The sequence below is a fragment of the Haliotis rubra genome, unplaced genomic scaffold, assembly GCF_003918875.1.
Source record: "Haliotis rubra isolate DU_JTF1 unplaced genomic scaffold, ASM391887v1 Scf183, whole genome shotgun sequence".
NCBI classification, from domain to species: domain Eukaryota; kingdom Metazoa; phylum Mollusca; class Gastropoda; order Lepetellida; family Haliotidae; genus Haliotis; species Haliotis rubra.
The window spans coordinates 537,760-556,146 of NW_025765814.1; the positions used below are offsets into that span (position 1 = coordinate 537,760).

General features: G+C 37.9%; 1 protein-coding gene across 1 annotated transcript in view; it reads right to left on the minus strand.

Moving 5' to 3' along the window:
• LOC124273673 (lysosomal-trafficking regulator-like) overlaps window positions 1–18,387 on the minus strand; it is a 110,764-nt gene that overhangs the window by 68,150 nt on the left and 24,227 nt on the right. Inside the window, 1 exon segment of the mRNA XM_046708946.1 lies at window positions 4,494–4,573. Within this exon segment, the coding sequence (XP_046564902.1) occupies window positions 4,494–4,573 (80 nt within the window).

The window sequence follows — 18,387 nt, forward strand, 5'->3', positions numbered from 1 at the left end:
ACAATTTGTATGTCCCATTACATTACGACCTGTATGTCCCATATCATTACAATTTGTATGTTCCATTACATTACGACCTGTATGTCCCATATCATTACAATTTGTATGTCCCATTACATTACGACCTGTATGTCCCATATCATTACAATTTGTATGTTCCATTACATTACGACCTGTATGTCCCATATCATTACAATTTGTACCATTTGTATGTCCCATTACATTACTTACATTGTATGTCCCATATCATTACAATTTGTATGTCCCATTACATTACTTATGTCCTGTATGTCCCATATCATTACAATTTGTATGTCCCATTACATTACGACCTGTATGTCCATATGTTACAATTTGTATGTTCCATTACATTCTGTGTCTGTATGTCCCATTATCATTACAATTTGTATGTCCATTACATTACGACCTGTATGTCCCATATCATTACAATTTGTATGTTCCATTACATTACGACCTGTATGTCCCATATCATTACAATTTGTATGTCCCATTACATTACGACCTGTATGTCCCATATCATTACAATTTGTATGTCCCATTACATTACGACCTGTATGTCCCATATCATTACAATTTGTATGTTCCATTACATTACGACCTGTATGTCCCATATCATTACAATTTGTATGTCCCATTACATTACAACCTGTATGTCCCATATCATTACAATTTGTATGTCCCATTACATTACGACCTGTCCCATATCATTACAATTTGTATGTCCCATTACATTACCTGTGTTACTTACTGTATGTCCCATTATTATTACAATTTGTATGTCCCATTACATTACTGTACCTGTATGTCCCATATCATTACAATTTGTATGTCCCATTACATTACAACCTGTATGTCCCATATCATTACAATTTGTATGTCCCATTACATTATTACCTGTATGTCCATGTCACTACATGTCCATATCATTACAATTTGTATGTCCCATTACATTATGTATGTACCTGTATGTCCCATATCATTACAATTTGTATGTCCCATTACATTACGACCTGTATGTCCCATATCATTACAATTTGTATGTCCCATTACATTACGACCTGTATGTCCCATATCATTTACAATTTGTATGTGTCCATTACATTACATTCATCCTTGTATGTCCCATATCATTACAATTTGTATGTCCCATTACATTACGACCTGTATGTCCCATATCATTACAATTTGTATGTCCATTACATTACTGACCTGTATGTCCCATATCATTACAATTTGTATGTCCCATTACATTACACGACTGTATGTCCCATATCATTACAATTTGTATGTCCCATTACATTACTGACCTGTATGTCCCATATCATTACAATTTGTATGTCCCATTACATTACTACGACCTGTATGTCCCATATCATTACATTTGTATGTCCCATTACATTACGACCTGTATGTCCCATATCATTACAATTTGTATGTCCCATTACATTACTTACCTGTATGTCCCATATCATTACAATTTGTATGTTCCATTACATTACTTTACCTGTATGTCCATATCATTACAATTTGTATGTCCCATTACATTACTTACCTGTATGTCCCATATCATTACAATTTGTATGTCCCATTACATTACGACCTGTATGTCCCATATCATTACAATTTGTATGTTCCATTACATTACGACCTTTGTATGTCCCATATCATTACAATTTGTATGTCCCATTACATTACTTCACCTGTATGTCCCATATCATTACAATTTGTATGTCCCATTACATTACATTTGTACCTGTATGTCCCATATCATTACAATTTGTGTCATCATTACATTGTATGTCCCAGTCCCATTACATTACATTTTACAATTTGTATGTCCCATTACATTACAACCTGTATGTCCCATATATCATTACAATTTGTATGTCCCATTACACAATTTTGTATGTACCATGTCCCATATCATTACAATTTGTATGTCCCATTACATTACAACCTGTATGTCCCATATCATTACAATTTGTATGTCCCATTACATTACGACCTGTATGTCCCATATCATTACAATTTGTATGTCCCATTACATTACAATTTGTATGTCCCATTACATTACGACCTGTATGTCCCATATCATTACAATTTGTATGTTCCATTACATTACGACCTGTATGTCCCATATCATTACAATTTGTATGTCCCATTACATTACAACCTGTATGTCCCATATCATTACAATTTGTATGTCCCATTACATTACGACCTGTATGTCCCATATCATTACAATTTGTATGTCCCATTACATTACGACCTGTATGTCCCATATCATTACAATTTGTATGTCCCATTACATTACAACCTGTATGTCCCATATCATTACAATTTGTATGTCCAATTACATTACGACCTGTATGTCCCAGATTATTACAATTTGTATGTCCCATTACATTACGACCTGTATGTCCCAGATTATTACAATTTGTATGTCCCATTACATTACAACCTGTATGTCCATATCATTACAATTTGTATGTCCCATTACATTACGACCTGTATGTCCCATATCATTACAATTTGTATGTCCCATTACATTACGACCTGTATGTCCCATATCATTACAATTTGTATGTCCCATTACATTACAACCTGTATGTCCCATATCATTACAATTTGTATGTCCCATTACATTACGACCTGTATGTCCCATATCATTACAATTTGTATGTCCCATTACATTACGACCTGTATGTCCCATATCATTACAATTTGTATGTCCCATTACATTACGACCTGTATGTCCCATATCATTACAATTTGTATGTCCCATTACATTACGACTTGTATGTCCCAGATTATTACAATTTATATGTCCCATATCATTACGACCTGTATGTCCCATATCATTACAATTTGTATGTCCCATTACATTATGACCTGTACGTCCCAGATTATTACAATTTGTATGTCCCATTACATTACGACCTGTATGTCCCATATCATTACAATTTGTATGTCTTGTACATAAAAGATGAGTAACGGGATCGGGTGATCAGGCTTGTTGACTTGGTTGCCACATGTCATCACATCCCAATTGTGTAGATCGATGCCCATGCTGCTGATCACTATATTGTCTGGTCCAGACTCGATTATTAACTCACTGCAGCCATATAGCTGGAATATTGCTGAGTGTGGTGTTAAACAACAAGCAAACCAAACCAAAAATAAAGATTCCAATACAGTCTGTATCTTCCATAACATTACAAGATGTATATTTAATAACACAACAATTTGTATCTCCTATTTTTTATCACAATTTCTATCTCTTATTATTATACAATTTGTATGTCCCATAACATAAAAATTTGAATGTCCGATAACATTACAATTTGTATCTCTTGTTATGTTATACAATACAGTGTGTATCTTCCATAACAATACAATGTGTACCTCAGATAACATTACACTTTGTATTTCCTATTACATTACAAGGGGCGGTGGGGTAATCTAGTGGTTAAAGCGTTGGCTTGTGTCAGGTGGGGTTAGTCTAGAAGACCCGTTGGTTCAATCCCCACACGGGTACAATGAGTGAAGCCCATTTCTGGTGTCCCCCGCCGTGATATTGCTGGAATATTACTAAAAGCGGCGTAAAACCAAACTCAGTCAGTCAGTCAGTATTACATTACAATCTGTGTGTCCTACTACATTACACCGAGCATGCCTCATATCATTATAATTAGTATCTCCCATTACATCACACTACAGCTTGTACGTCCCACAGAGGGACACCAACAGTTACGGAATAAGATATCCCACATGTCAACATGATAAATACCAGGTTGATTAATGCTAATGTTTCTCCTGTAGAACCCATTAGTTATACATTATATCCCACCACTCTGTACACAGTCATCTTGTTGGACCTCCTGGCTGTGTTACACATTCTGCACTCTCACTATAGGGCGACTGACCCTCGTTACGCTTGCCTGCATGAAATGCATGTTACACCTTAAACTACAAAACTGGTTTTCCTTAATGATAACAGAAAATATATTTCAAATGCAGAATTAGCATATAAAAATGGAGCAGTTATGTAAGTCCTTTATCATGTTGACGCCATGTCAAATAATGCATTATGCCAACCAGTTGGATATTCCTTTAATCTGATTGGTCAGTCAGTGTTGTTAAATTATAACAACACGCCTCTGATTCTAGCTTCTACCACACAGTATTTTCTTATTATAAGGAGCCTGATCAACGAACAAGACAAAGAATGTTAGAAAAGTTGTGATGTTGTGGTTTAGTGCTGCACTTCCAGCTACAGACAGACAGACAGACAATGTCCATTTGGTGGTCATACTTCTGACCCACAGGTAAATCCTGTTAGAGGCCTCTTACTACAAGTATGAGTTGATAGAGGCCACATATAACCCTTCATGGAGGAGGTGATGCTAACTGTCAATTGTATGTCCATGTTCACCCTGTTGCCATGACATCATGCTAAAACAGATTCTCACCTGAACCTGGGGGTTCCCTGAGGTCCGGCAGTGACCATCAGGTGCAGCTTCAGGAACTTGTCCAAGATCACGTGACGCTTCTGAAAAAGGAATGTCCTTCATTGTAACATGAACACAAAATGTACTGGAATGGTAAGTAGGAAGGTTATCGTGTGACTTTCATGATACAAAAAGTATCAAAATCATATACCTGAAAAGACTGAGGTGGTGTACCAGGAGTAAACATTTAACTTTGTCCTGACTGTTTTAAGCCAGGTCTCCAGCAAAGCAAGTGAACACTTCATTTATCTGGCCACCCTTGCCTGCTTAGATAGGAGTGAATATGTTTCCAAACCTGGGCCTCCTTTCACAAAGCACTAAGGTGACAGTAAATCACTCAGGTAACCTTAGTGGAATGTTAAAGAATGGGAGTTAATGATAACCTTAGTAAAGGCTGCTTCGTGAAAACAGCCCCAGGTCTGCCGCCTAAAGTGAACATTTCACATTTCATCTGTGTGACACAATCTATTTACCAGCAGTACGAGGGTGACATGCAGGGTACTGGCATGTTTGATATTCTGTCCGTCATGTGAAGGTCACCAAGTGTGAAGCTGAACAAGGATCACAACTGGAGGTAACCTAGGATTCAAACCTACAGCCTGACAACTAAGGGGCACAACTCTGAATATTTAGTTGTTGCTTCTCACCCCGCTGGGCCACCATTGCTCAGAATAAACAAAGAAAAAGCTTAAATATCTGCAGCTCATTGGGATTCAAACCCAACCAGGTCATTGTCCAAACAGAAAAGTCCAAGCTTGGCCCTGTAATCACCCCTACAGTAATTACTGTAATCAAGTCTGTAATGACACTCATATGCATGAAACTCGAAAATATGGTACTTACTTCGTTTCGATATCGTAACAATATTACAAACTAACATTTATCATAAATCAAAGGTAAAATTTGACATTGAAGCTCACAAACGTGAACAGTGATAACATGTGACAAGCATAACAATACAAGTAAAGAGCAAAAATTCTTATTGATGATGCCTTTGACATAAGTCATGCTGATGCAGCTCGGTGTATTGATCCAGACTTACACCATGTCCAGTGTTGGTGACATCGACATAAGGCATGCTAACATCAACAAATAATCAAAGTGGAGCATTTCCATGATGGATATCATTCTCAAAGTGCAGATAGAATCATTACCGTGGTCAGTGGAACAGTGTCAACTCTATTTCGCTGTCATTCCGAGTTCCCTGTGGAGCAGACAAGCCAAGCTGTCTGTGAGGCGTAACTTCACATGATTATTATTGACCTGCGTGTTGTACCTGACCACGTTCCGTCATGTCAATATACACGACACAAAACCCCTAAACATACTGATAACTTTAGTAACTGACTACAAAACTGATAATTGTTTGCAGATAAACACATATCATATATTTTTATCGCTAATCAGAATTTTTACAGTAACTGATAATGTTATTAAGCGTGATACATGTTTCCAGATTACTGATTGTATTATGCTGAACAAGGTCACAGAGACACACACAACTGATCAGCTGATATGGACATCTGTCACATTCATCAAGGACATCATAACTTAACTGTCAATCAATACTGATATATAGGTCAATATTACCCACATGCCCATGTGATAAATCATGTACATCAGTCATATCTACATATATACTCTGACATCATCACTGCCCTGGTGCTGTATCAAGCACAAGCTTGGGAGCAAGTTCTGGATCGGCCATGTACAGTCATACATGAAACTTGATCACACTTCTGTCACATCACGACATGATAACATCTGTATCGACCGATGCATCAAACTGCTGCATTATTATTCAAAACTGTTTTTGTTTCGACATACTAGGATTGAAAAATGAAATTAAAACATGTTATTATAGTGAGTGATGAGCGAAAGAATGTGTGGGTAGATTTTTATGCAATATTCCAGCAAATATCATGACTGGGGGCAACAGAAACAGGCTTTACACATTGTACCCATGTGGAGAACTGAACCCAGGTCTTTAGCATTAGGAGCAAACACTTTAACCACTAGGCTACCCCACTGTCCAGTGAGTGGAATAACAAGGTCACTATGGTCACCGTGACAATGTTACAGCAATATATATCACTAGTCACGGTCTCCCCACTGTCTGCGCAGGGAGAGTTTTAGGAGGGAGGGAGCTCATGACAACATTAAAATGAAGATCGTTCATTCACCTTGCCGTCCATTCAAAGTTTATTCCATGTAAATAGGGTCAGTAGGTCCCTAAATATGAATGAATTCTGACACGGCAGCGAACCTGTCCCCCATACACTGCCATGATCACACCACCTGTACTGGCATCTTGTAGCAGGCATGCCACACTAAGGATTAGACCAACATTTAGTCCAAGAGACAATGTCTACTGATTCAAGGGGATTTATCCACAAACTAAAAAGTAAAATCCAAATGGATCCAGTGTTAAATTTCTGGTCAAGGGCTGAGAAAATCTAGACTTGCAAATAACGGCAAGATTTAAGTAGGATGCAAATTTCATTTATTCTGTACAGTCAGGAAACATGCAATAGGATCTACTATGCTCATTTATCCTCAATGGGATATATTTCCTGACAATTACATATCTAGCATAAAAACAAAGGACATGACAGAGTGTAGTAGATGCCATCCCCACAATCATAAACAACCTTTATGTGCAAAAAATTATGCGCCAAATCCATGTTAATCTCTAAAGCAGTGTCCAAAACTCTGACCAATGGATCAGTATGCACGTAACTTGCATTCTCAGCTCTACAGAGCATACAACCTAAACTGCCCCTGAAGCACCAGAATATCAACAGTCACATACACCCAAATACTAATTCACTGCTGCATCCAAATCGTCACATATACCACGCAAGGGAAGTTACATGCCTCACAATTCTTTCAGGTGGTATGACAATATGAGAGAATCAAGTGCTCCTTCACTTCTTTTGAGCAGTATACAAGCATGGAGTGGCATTTAGAAGTTGGTGTGATGAACAAGGGTGATAGTTCTATGCATACACAACTTCTTTATAACAATATATGCACTGTTTCAGTGTAGATGGCAATACTATTATCAAGCAAGTGATCACAAACAACAGAGATCACACCGAAATGTTGCCTATGTTGTAATAAAGACGTTGTATACCCATAGAACTATCACCCTTGTCCACAGACTTGCTTGACACTCAAACAATAAATGGCCTGGCATGCCCATATGCGAAATTTCTAACAACCCTGGATGCGCTTGTGGATACCACAATGAAGATACTGTTCATTATCTTTTTACATGTAAGTTATACACTGCTATTAGAAATAATACCTACTTCTATGTAAATGGCCACAATCTCCAAACTGTGTTATACGGAATACCTCCGGCAAACAACAACGTCAATAAGAACATAATAGAGTCCCTGCATCAATACATCTATAAGTCTAAACGATTTGACAAATTATACTAACAATTATATGCAATCAATTAATGAAGTGTAGCTGCAAGCTCAATGTTTATAAGCACCTACAATGCACATGATTTAATTTGTCGGTTTTTGTATCCAGTTCTTGTGTATTTGTTTAAATGATATATGTACTGGTGAGGTATTGATATAAGTAGAGTTCTGCTTGTTTACCAAACCAGATTCTCTAGGAATAAAAATATGTTTAAACCATATGCGAAATATGCATTCAGGGGTGGAAATAACTTTAAAATTATTAGTGTACTCCGGTACAGTGGCACATGTAAAATCACTTGCCCTGGTAATTTTTTCACTATACCGGACGTTTTCTTGTTGATTTTTTAAAATAAACAACATAATTAATATTGGAAAGTCAACTGGACACCGGTACAGTGTGATATACAAATTTGCTTGCCTGACAGAAAAAACCACTGGAGTCGGGCAATGGGTTATTTCCACCCCTGGCATTACATCAAAAAGCGCATGTTAAATCTCCAAATCATCATCATCATCATCATCATCATCATCATCATCATCATCATAACCACCACCACCACCACAGACTTGTTCTCACCTTCCTAGGAACATGCTCAGTCCCTGGAAAGTCTATTGTTTTTCTTCATTGTATACATTAGTTAGCTACTTACATATATGATTTTCCTGCCAATACATCAGTGTATATTGTACTAGTCGTCTCTAGTTCTACTTGGCTAAGCTAACCACTTCGGTCAGAAGCAGATACTCCTCTAATGCCACATGTCCTGTAGGTAACACAGCTTACACCTTGGATCCAGGCCGACAGGTACATGTGTCTACACATGGGTTCAATTTACTGTTACACAACCAGGTCGCAGTGACCTGTGGATTGGCATTGTGTAAAAAAGGTGCGTTTGCAGCTATTTTAGAAATTCATATAACACAAAGACACATAAAATAGCAGTAAGATTGTATAAGGTCATACATAGTTATACAAGCCTCGAAGATATTAAATACTAACAGAGATCTGTTTGTGGAAAGAGATTACACTATTTGAAAGATGCCCAATCACAATACACAACAGATTTCAAGTTTGAAAACATGTGCCCCAATGGTTAAAAAACGACAGAGAGTATGTTGTGATGAACATCTGACATTTTGCTGGTGTTTTCATGGCTATTACAGTAACCATTGATTACATCACTTCCTGCAATCGGCATTTCAATGTGTCAAGATTTTTGTCAACACTATACATTTCTGAACCAGTCTTATTATTATAATTTGAAAACAGAGGAATTCTTTTCTGTTTTGGGGATGCAGCATAATAGGAAACAGTAATTACACTGAATAGCGATAACACTTAGGGATACTCCCAGAAAGTCTGATCAGTGATAACATGTGGGGATACCCTCGAGAAATGTTATCACTGATCCACCTTTAGTGCTCCTAGGGGTCAGGCGATGGTGTCACCATGCACAGATTCAGATTGCTTCATGGAAGTTAAAGAATCAAAACTACTTACTAGTTGTAGTAAAATATGTATATGGTTGATGACCATAAAGATTTTCCATGACACAACTTGTAACATAACGATTTCTTCCTCGGAAGCGAGGTTGTGGTCGAAGTAACAATAATATTGTAAGTAGTATTATATTGACACCCACCTCGCCTCCACGAGAGAAATTGTTATGTTATAAGCTATGTCATGCAAACTCTTATTGACCATCAATCAAATACATAATTTACTACCAGTAGAAAGTAGTTTTGATTTTGTAACTTGGTGAAAACAAACCTAAATAGCATTTATCCTCAGACTGGCGGATGTTCGCGACAGGGCGCCACCATTTTTGAAAATCGTAAAGTCATGGGCTAAAGCCTGTTAGAATTAATGAGATTATGGTTTGTTTTCATCAAGTTAGAAAATCAAAACTACTTTTTACTCGTAGTTACATATGTATTTGAATTATGACCAAAAGGATTTTGCATGACACAACTTGTAACATAACGATTTCTTCCACGGAAGCGAGGTGGGGGTCGAAGTAACAATAAATACTGCGTGATAAATTTATTGTTACATTCACGTGGTTAACGTCCACTCACCAGTATGTAGATACTAGTCAATGTACGCCTTTATATTTGGTCTTATAATCCTAATTAGTTTTCTTATCATACTTGTATGCATTTTGAAACGAAACTAAATGCCCAAGATAGCACCCTTGGCAACTAATTGCATAATGTCCGCCATTCTTTAAAAAAAAATTAATTTAGTTAGCCAATAATGAGCAATCAATCAATGTATTGGCGGTTAATCCTTTGAAAGAAGGACGTTGTTTTTACACGGAGACAGACTCGACAGAGTGTATTCAGTATAGATTAGTACATCTACATACATAAACACTACCTTTTGACAAATCCACTGTGCAAGATAAAAGTAATTAATCAATCAGCGGGTTAACGGTTAATCCTAAGTTGATCAATGTTTATAATGGGAACCTTTGTTGGGTAATCTAAGTGGTGTTACCACTAATTATACTTGTTATAATTTCATTAACTGAATAGTGAATGATGACAAATAACATGTGTAGGTTTATACCACCTAACACGGGTTATACAACAAGGGGGTATTAATTGCTGTATTGCATGTGAAAACTTATGGGCCCACCATGTTTTGAGAATACGAACAGAACTTCATTGTTGCATAAGAAATACATATAAGCATTTGCTATTCCTCATATGACGTCACAGAGATGCGCCGCTCTGATTGGTTGAAATTTCGTTCGCGGGTGAGAATTGTGCACTGTTGTCAAAAAGGTCGATTTAAGTTAATTAAAGATCAAAATGAGTAGTTTTAATGATGGGGTTTCATTTATAACGATGCCAATTAGTGATTTATGTATTTGTACCCCCAAAAATATATGTGATCTTTAATAACATAAATGAGAAATACTATATTTGGAATCTGTGTGGCCACCAATGTCGATAACAGTCCCAAGTGAAGCTCTTCAGGTGACTTGTCTAATACCTTGTTTCCTTCATATTCAACCCATTTTATAAATGCCCCTCCATCCTGTCCTGCTGTGATATATTCAGCACTTTCTCCCACTTCAGATTCACACATTCCTAATCTATTCTATCTATGTAACAAGCTGATCCCCTTTCATGCACTGTAAACCAGAAAATTAATGCGAGCATTTTATTAATGCGAAAAATGCGTCTGTACTCTCTCGCATTATTATAATGATGCATTTCAGTCTGACCATGTCTACTTTTGAGAACTTAATAAAAGACAGAAAACATAAATCTCTTATCGTCTTCAGGTTAGCATTCATCATAACAATACCGAACATAATAACAATTTAGACATCTCTCATAAAATTAATCGACAAATGAGGACTAACTTCCATGACACTAATTGATATCCATTGAACTTATTCATCGGCAAATTATGTAACAATAGCGGAAGTGTTGACACTACACATTACACCAGTACAGGTCACTTCCTCATTACAGGTATCTCAAACCACATGTAATTATCACTGGTTACAATCACTGGTCATTGTTTAAAGTCACTCAAGCACATCAGCCAGACCGGACATTCTCCAGCCACTTGTTTGTTGTACCTTGGTAGATGACTCGCGTCTTTCACATCGGATTACGTTTATATATGTTGTCATAAGACAAGTAGTAGCAAGCAATCACATGATCAAACATGGCAGCGTAATCAAAACATGGTCAGCTCACTGTCATTCATTGCATAATAAGCTCCATTCAGGTTATTTGGTAAATAACAAGTGTGAACAGAAAATGAACAACATCAAAGATTCAGGGTGTCACATCTCATCATCAGCACAGATTCCCGAGCTCGCATTAATTTTGTGACGCATTTTAGACTAGACCCTCGCACTCGCATTAAATTCGTGACACATTAATTTCATGATTTACAGTATATACTTCCTGAGTGACCTTTCACTAAGGGAGGTAAGTGTTTGTCAACACCCACAACTAGTATGCAGCCCAAGTAGTGTATGTACCAAGTTTACAACAAACAAGTCACTACTCTTCAATGATACTATCACAGAATCAAGCTCTTACAGGTCCACATATAGTGTGTCCACTTCACACAGTCAAATAATCAGAAACACTATTGAAGTAGATCCTGCTGGACTGAAGCATCAACTGTTGGAGTAGTCAGGGTCTGTCAGGTTTACAGTCTTATTAATCTTAGCCAACACAAGATCAAGATCAACAGACCGTCACAAGTGCAGCGTGAACTGTCTAGTATATATACTGAACATCATTGAAAACGCACCAGTCTAAAATTGTCCATATTTTCATCAAGATGGATATCAGCATGACAATGATCAATGAATATAACTAACATGAAGTCGAAGGGCAGTCCAGTTGAAAAAATGCTTTAGAAACAAATTCCTGTCCACAGTATGACTCTTAATTCCAAAATGCATCACAATGCAGCCACGCCATGAAAAAAGCGCGAATTTCATTCTGAAATCATACTGACTGTAACAACAAAAGCAGGTGTATGAGAACCGATTCTCATTGCTTCACTAACGATTGTGAAATGAGGACAGAGATGCCGAGGTTAACACCTCACGAAGAAACTAGGCATGATTCAGGTTGCACTAGGCATGATTCAGACAACTTGTTGGCACCAGCAGTTAGGGATATTGCAGTTGCACAGTGACTTCAATGACCTTGGACAACATGTTACGCGCTCCATCATGATCGCCATATTGACCTTGTCAATATCAGTGATTGAACACACCATGCGTTAGGTTGACTGCATCATCAGGACTGACATCAGTAGCTAACAGGCTCCATGCTACCCCTACGTGGACCTTCAATGACCTTGGCATACAATGGGCTAGCAGGCGTTTTCAGTAAAGGTCCAATGGCATGGTGTGGTAGTCACTGAAGAGTCACGATCTACGTGTTTGATGGCGATTACGTGTTTGGCGATGTGGTGAACGTTATGCTGATGAGCTGTGTGGTTCAGACAGACCTTTGGCGTGGTGGGAGTGTCCTGGTCTGGGGTGGAATAAATTACAATCACAGGACTGCCTTCATGTCTGTCAAGGGAGAGTTAATGCCTTTATTACCGAGAGCAGATTCTTCAGAATCACATCACCTTCAATCACCACCAAGATGTCCATACTTTTCAACAGGACAATGCACGGGCACACACAACAAGACTTTCCATGCAGTATCTGGCCCAGCAACACATCCAGGTTATTCATTGGCCAGCACAGTCGCCAGATGTATCCCCAATTGAGCACTTGTGGGATGAAATTGGTCAAAGTCTTTCGCAGCGACAACAGATGCGAAACATCCAGGAACTTGGGGCTGCACTACTGCAGAAGTGGAATGCCATCCTCAAGAACTCTATTCGGACGCTTATTGACTCATTGAGGAGACGTTGAACTGCATGTGTCAATGCAAATGGCGGTCACATGTGATATTGACTTTTCGATTTGACCCCACGCGTGTTTGATCCTTTCTGACTGTGGAACATTTCAATGAATGAGCGTCTTTTCTGTGTTGTTGTTTTTGTCAGTCGTCCATCTGTTATTATCCACTCAAAAAATATCAATTCCTTACACGTGCTTTTAATAATCTGAACTTTTATAAGTGGTGCGTTTTCAATGATGTTCAGGATATTAGTGGTGATGGGTCTTATTAATCTCAGTTTACAGAACATCAGAACACAAAAGTTTCAAACTGAAGTGACAGCAATTTGTGTGTGACACAGTTCACAGACTCCATAACAACCAGAATCAGTTTTTAATGTCTGTTGGTAAGATGCGGCAGACGTTTATCAAGATGGACACTTTTTCTACAAACCGTCTCCTTCCCAACAGTGACAGATTGCTTGGCGTGTTACACTATGTTCACATTATGTCACAATGCTGGGAAATATATGAAGGGCATCTGTTGAGTTTAACATGTTTCAGTTACATATCAGTGGAAGCACCCTCTTTTCATCATTCACATGTACGACACTCGTTTTTTAAATAGTTTTGTTGTTGTGCAATGAGCAAATATACATACTATATAGAACAGAAGCCAGGAAATAATAAATTTTCAGACATTTTTGGTTGATATCATCAGCAATACAACATGCCTTCAGTTTAGATGATACACCATCAGCAGCGTTGCCATTACAGGTTGCTGGGCATCATTCAGGGTATGATGCAATACACTCTATCTCATCACCTCTTAAATCAAGCACTAGACCCAATAGGTCACTATGGACCATACATTTAAGGTATGATGGTATGTACTCAACCCTCTGCCTCTTACAGTAATTGACATGATAGGGCCTGGGCACGGCTCATTCAGGGAATACTCAACTGCTTCACCTCTTACCACAAATAACTGACATGATAGGGACCGGAATCCTATTCTTACTGAGGTCTCAAGTATACTCTGAATATACATATTCATATACCTGTTCATTCATGTTGCAGTTGAAGTGACTGTCAACAACAAAACCCATGTTCTCTAGAACAGTTTACCTAGAACTTGAACAGACTCGCATTGTACTGACATGGTATTGATGGAATGAAGTCAGAGCTCCAGATAAGATTTAGCTCATGTGGGTACTGTACCCACTGTATTTTTTTTTGGAGTGGGTATTATGAATGTTGAGTGGGTATTCCATTTTCCGTTACCCACTGCTTTCAAATATGTGCGTATTTCACTCATTTTACTCACATAAGTATTATGTGACTGAGTAAGTTTACTAGGCAGGTATGTTCTGCCTTATGTCATACCTAATCAAAACCAACTTAAATATAATGGAAATGATTTCATAAAAAATCACTCATCCTATACTGACAGTACAACACTTGTCCTATACTAACAGTACAGCTTGATAGCTATCGATGTCTTTTTCATTACGCAAGCGATTTTTATAAATATATTCCGTACGCATTTGTTTTTAACTTTTTGTGTATCTAACATTTTAAATGCGTAATTGGTACGCAACAACTATTTTTCAATGCGTAATTTAAAATTTTCTATGTGTATTTTACCCAGATACGCAGCTTATCTGGGCCTCTGGAAGTAATAGCATCAAGAACGCTCCATATCACACACCCACACTATCCATGTTGGTGAAATATATTCTTTCTAGTTGCCTGCATATATCAGTGTATAATAATCTACGCTCTGATAAAGTATCTGATTACCAACATTTACATATCAGGTCATTGGAGTGTAATGTATTCAACCACTGTCATTAGTGTCAACACGTCTGCTTCCTCAACAAACATGGTGTCTCTAATCCCCATCCCACAGTGGTCTGGGATTGCAATAACAAGACATCCCTCTCACAACTTTCCTTACTGGTAAACAGTTATTTTTTAATTCATGGAAATATTTCCAAAGTCAGCGGATAATATTTCAGGTCACATGTTTACATTGTAAAATTTCCTTTCAAGTAAGGCCTCACATGCATATAAAGCGGAGGTTATATATATATACTGCTCAACTTTAGACAAGGACAATTTTATCTCATTCTTATCATCCTCATCAAAAGTTGAATGGTATGTTTTTGTTGAATCAGGAATGCCTATACTTGACGTGAGTAAGCTGGATTCTAATCTGCCTTGAATGGCATATAGTTATCTCACAATGAGTTAGTGAGTTTAGTTTTAGAATATGGTGGCAGTCTGTAAATATTCGAGTCTGGACCGCACAATCCAGTGATCAACATGATCAACAGCCTGAGCCTCAATCTACACAATTGGGAACTGATGACATGTGCCAACCAAGTCAGCGAGCCTGACCACCTGATCCCGTTAATCGCCTCTTACAACAAGCATGGGTTGCTGAAGACCAATTCTAACCCAGATCTTCATGGGTCAGTAATTGAGACTGAACCAGACAATACAGTGACTGACACCAATTGCATCGATCTACCCAATCGGGACATGATGGCATGTCTGTTTGCTGTGACAATAGATCATAAAGGGAAACAAATATCTGAACATACATTTGGAGCAGACAAACCTAGGAACTTAACCAGTCTGAAATTCAAACCCATGTTCAGCAGATGCTTGAATACCAATAGGCCCAACACTGAAACCTAACCATGGCACCTCAAACAAATGAACCTGCAGTGAGAGAAAATTCAACAAAACTGACTACAGTTTTTCATAATTTTTAAGCCACAAGAATACAATTAGAGATATAAAACACTATAACTTGTGTCCCATTAGCAAAGATTTCATCCACATTTAAACATTTGTTTTTCCAGCTCAGATATGACATGTATTTGGCCTCTTCTTCATAACAGTCCTCCTTTCCTAATCTTCAAACATGGCCATTAGCAGTGTTCACTTAGCTGTTTCAAGTAACAGGACATTGGGTCCTGTAAGTTTCAGATGTCAGTCTGACCCATTCAAAATTCACAGGACCCATAGAATAAAATTAAACACACATATCATATTCAACATTTCTTATAATTGGCATTGAAATTTTTAACAAACGTAAGATTTATAAAGGGCAAACAAGAGTCACATGTCACATATAACTTCAGTCAAAGTCATTGTGAAATATACAGTCTGACATTTGGGGGGTGTGGGGGGTGGGGGGTGTGTGTTTTGCAGACTTCTATCAGACCGTTGGCAAATCTGCCGGATTTGTCAGAGGGTCAGACGTTATTCGTGAACACTGCATTAGGAGCACAATGCTTTTAAAACATTCTGTTCCATGTGATCACGATGCCATATATTTCTGGAGTTCCAAGAAATGCCATTGATCGTTATCTGCTACACACTCACCTGAACCTTAATCATCTAGTTCTGGTTTTTCAGGCTTCAAAGATTCTTATCCAGGATCATGTTCATTGTTCTTTCCGAAGTCAACTTTTGAGCGTGTTATCCTGGCTATCTGCGCATGACGTAGCTGTGATGTACATGACTCAGTTGCATCTAATTGACACACATCCAGATGATGCAACTTTGTTTTAATCACAGGTGAGGTCAATATGTTCTCTGATATGAGTCTCATTTGGCCAGTGAGTATGGTTTTACACCACTTTTAACAATATTCCAGCAATACCACGAAATGGGCTGTACGCATTGTACCCATGTGGGGAATCAAACCTGGGTCTTCGACTTCGTCGAGTGAATGCTTTAACCACTAGGCTACCCCACTGCCCCTATACACACAGAATCATATAGAATCAAACAAGCTTTTGTGTAACACACAGTCAGGAAATGAGTGAATGGTTCTGGTAACTGACGAACAAAAGACAGTCAGAACTGTATAACTGGTATTAAGCATGGGGTTGAATAATGTTGTTATCTGATGAGTGAGTAATGGAAATATTTTTATTTTCATTCAACTGTTTGAAGTTCTATGTTAAGGTTGGCAGGTTCACTATAGGAAAGGAAGGGGTGGGGGGCTGTTACGCACACTTTTCCTTCATGCAGTCATCTCTTTGTTCACTGCAGACTTCATGTCCTATTCAAGTGTCTACATTCAACATGGCATGCAATGTAATCCATATTGAGCCTTCATGTTACGTAAGCTCAAGTTTTTTGTGTACAACTTCACATGGAAAATCAAAACAAAATGATGACAGTTTGTTAAGTAACAAATGTTATGAATCCTTTTTCGAGAGTTGGTCTGATGTATTCATGACATTCTGTGTTGAAATTAATGTTTGATCATGAACCGGATTGGAGTTAGATTGTGGTTCATCATTACCATTTTGACCCAAACAGACTGTAGTCGACATCTTGAACCAAAATATCTAATTTTCTCCATGAATTTCCAAATTTCCAAATGTGAGAGTACATGTAAACTTTATAGATGTCTGGTACCTAAGGAGTAATTTCTATATGGTTCTTGTACATATTACAAATCTCTTCACAGTAGTGTCAAAGCGTATATGTGTGTCGAAAATGTTGACGAAGACGAAGAAATAGTTGCGTTCAAACTTCTTTAGTTGACTGTACAGTACATGATACACAAGTATACATGAATGAGGTGAGCGGAGTTCCAGCTCAACCCCAGGGCGTTTCCTACCAGCGGCATTATCCTGCTCGCGGTCGTCCCTACACAGACAGTCGGAATACCGGACTGGTGACAGTAGAAATATGAACACATATTTAGTTGTAAACAACAATTGACAGACGAAGAGTTAACAATGGACAGGAAAAGAAACAACAGTACTTCCTTGGACCAGTTGATGTGATGGCACACACGGCCAAGGGGGATAACCAATTAAGGCTATATTAAAATGTCACATACAGTAATTAATGAAAGTGACAGAGTGGTACAGGGTATCTGTCAAGACAATGCACACAGCGGTAGTCAAAAGGATTAAGACTGCAGATTAGCGTCATATAAATAATTACAATTAAGTCTCACATGGCTTTGCTATATAGTTTTTGGTCTTTAGAAAT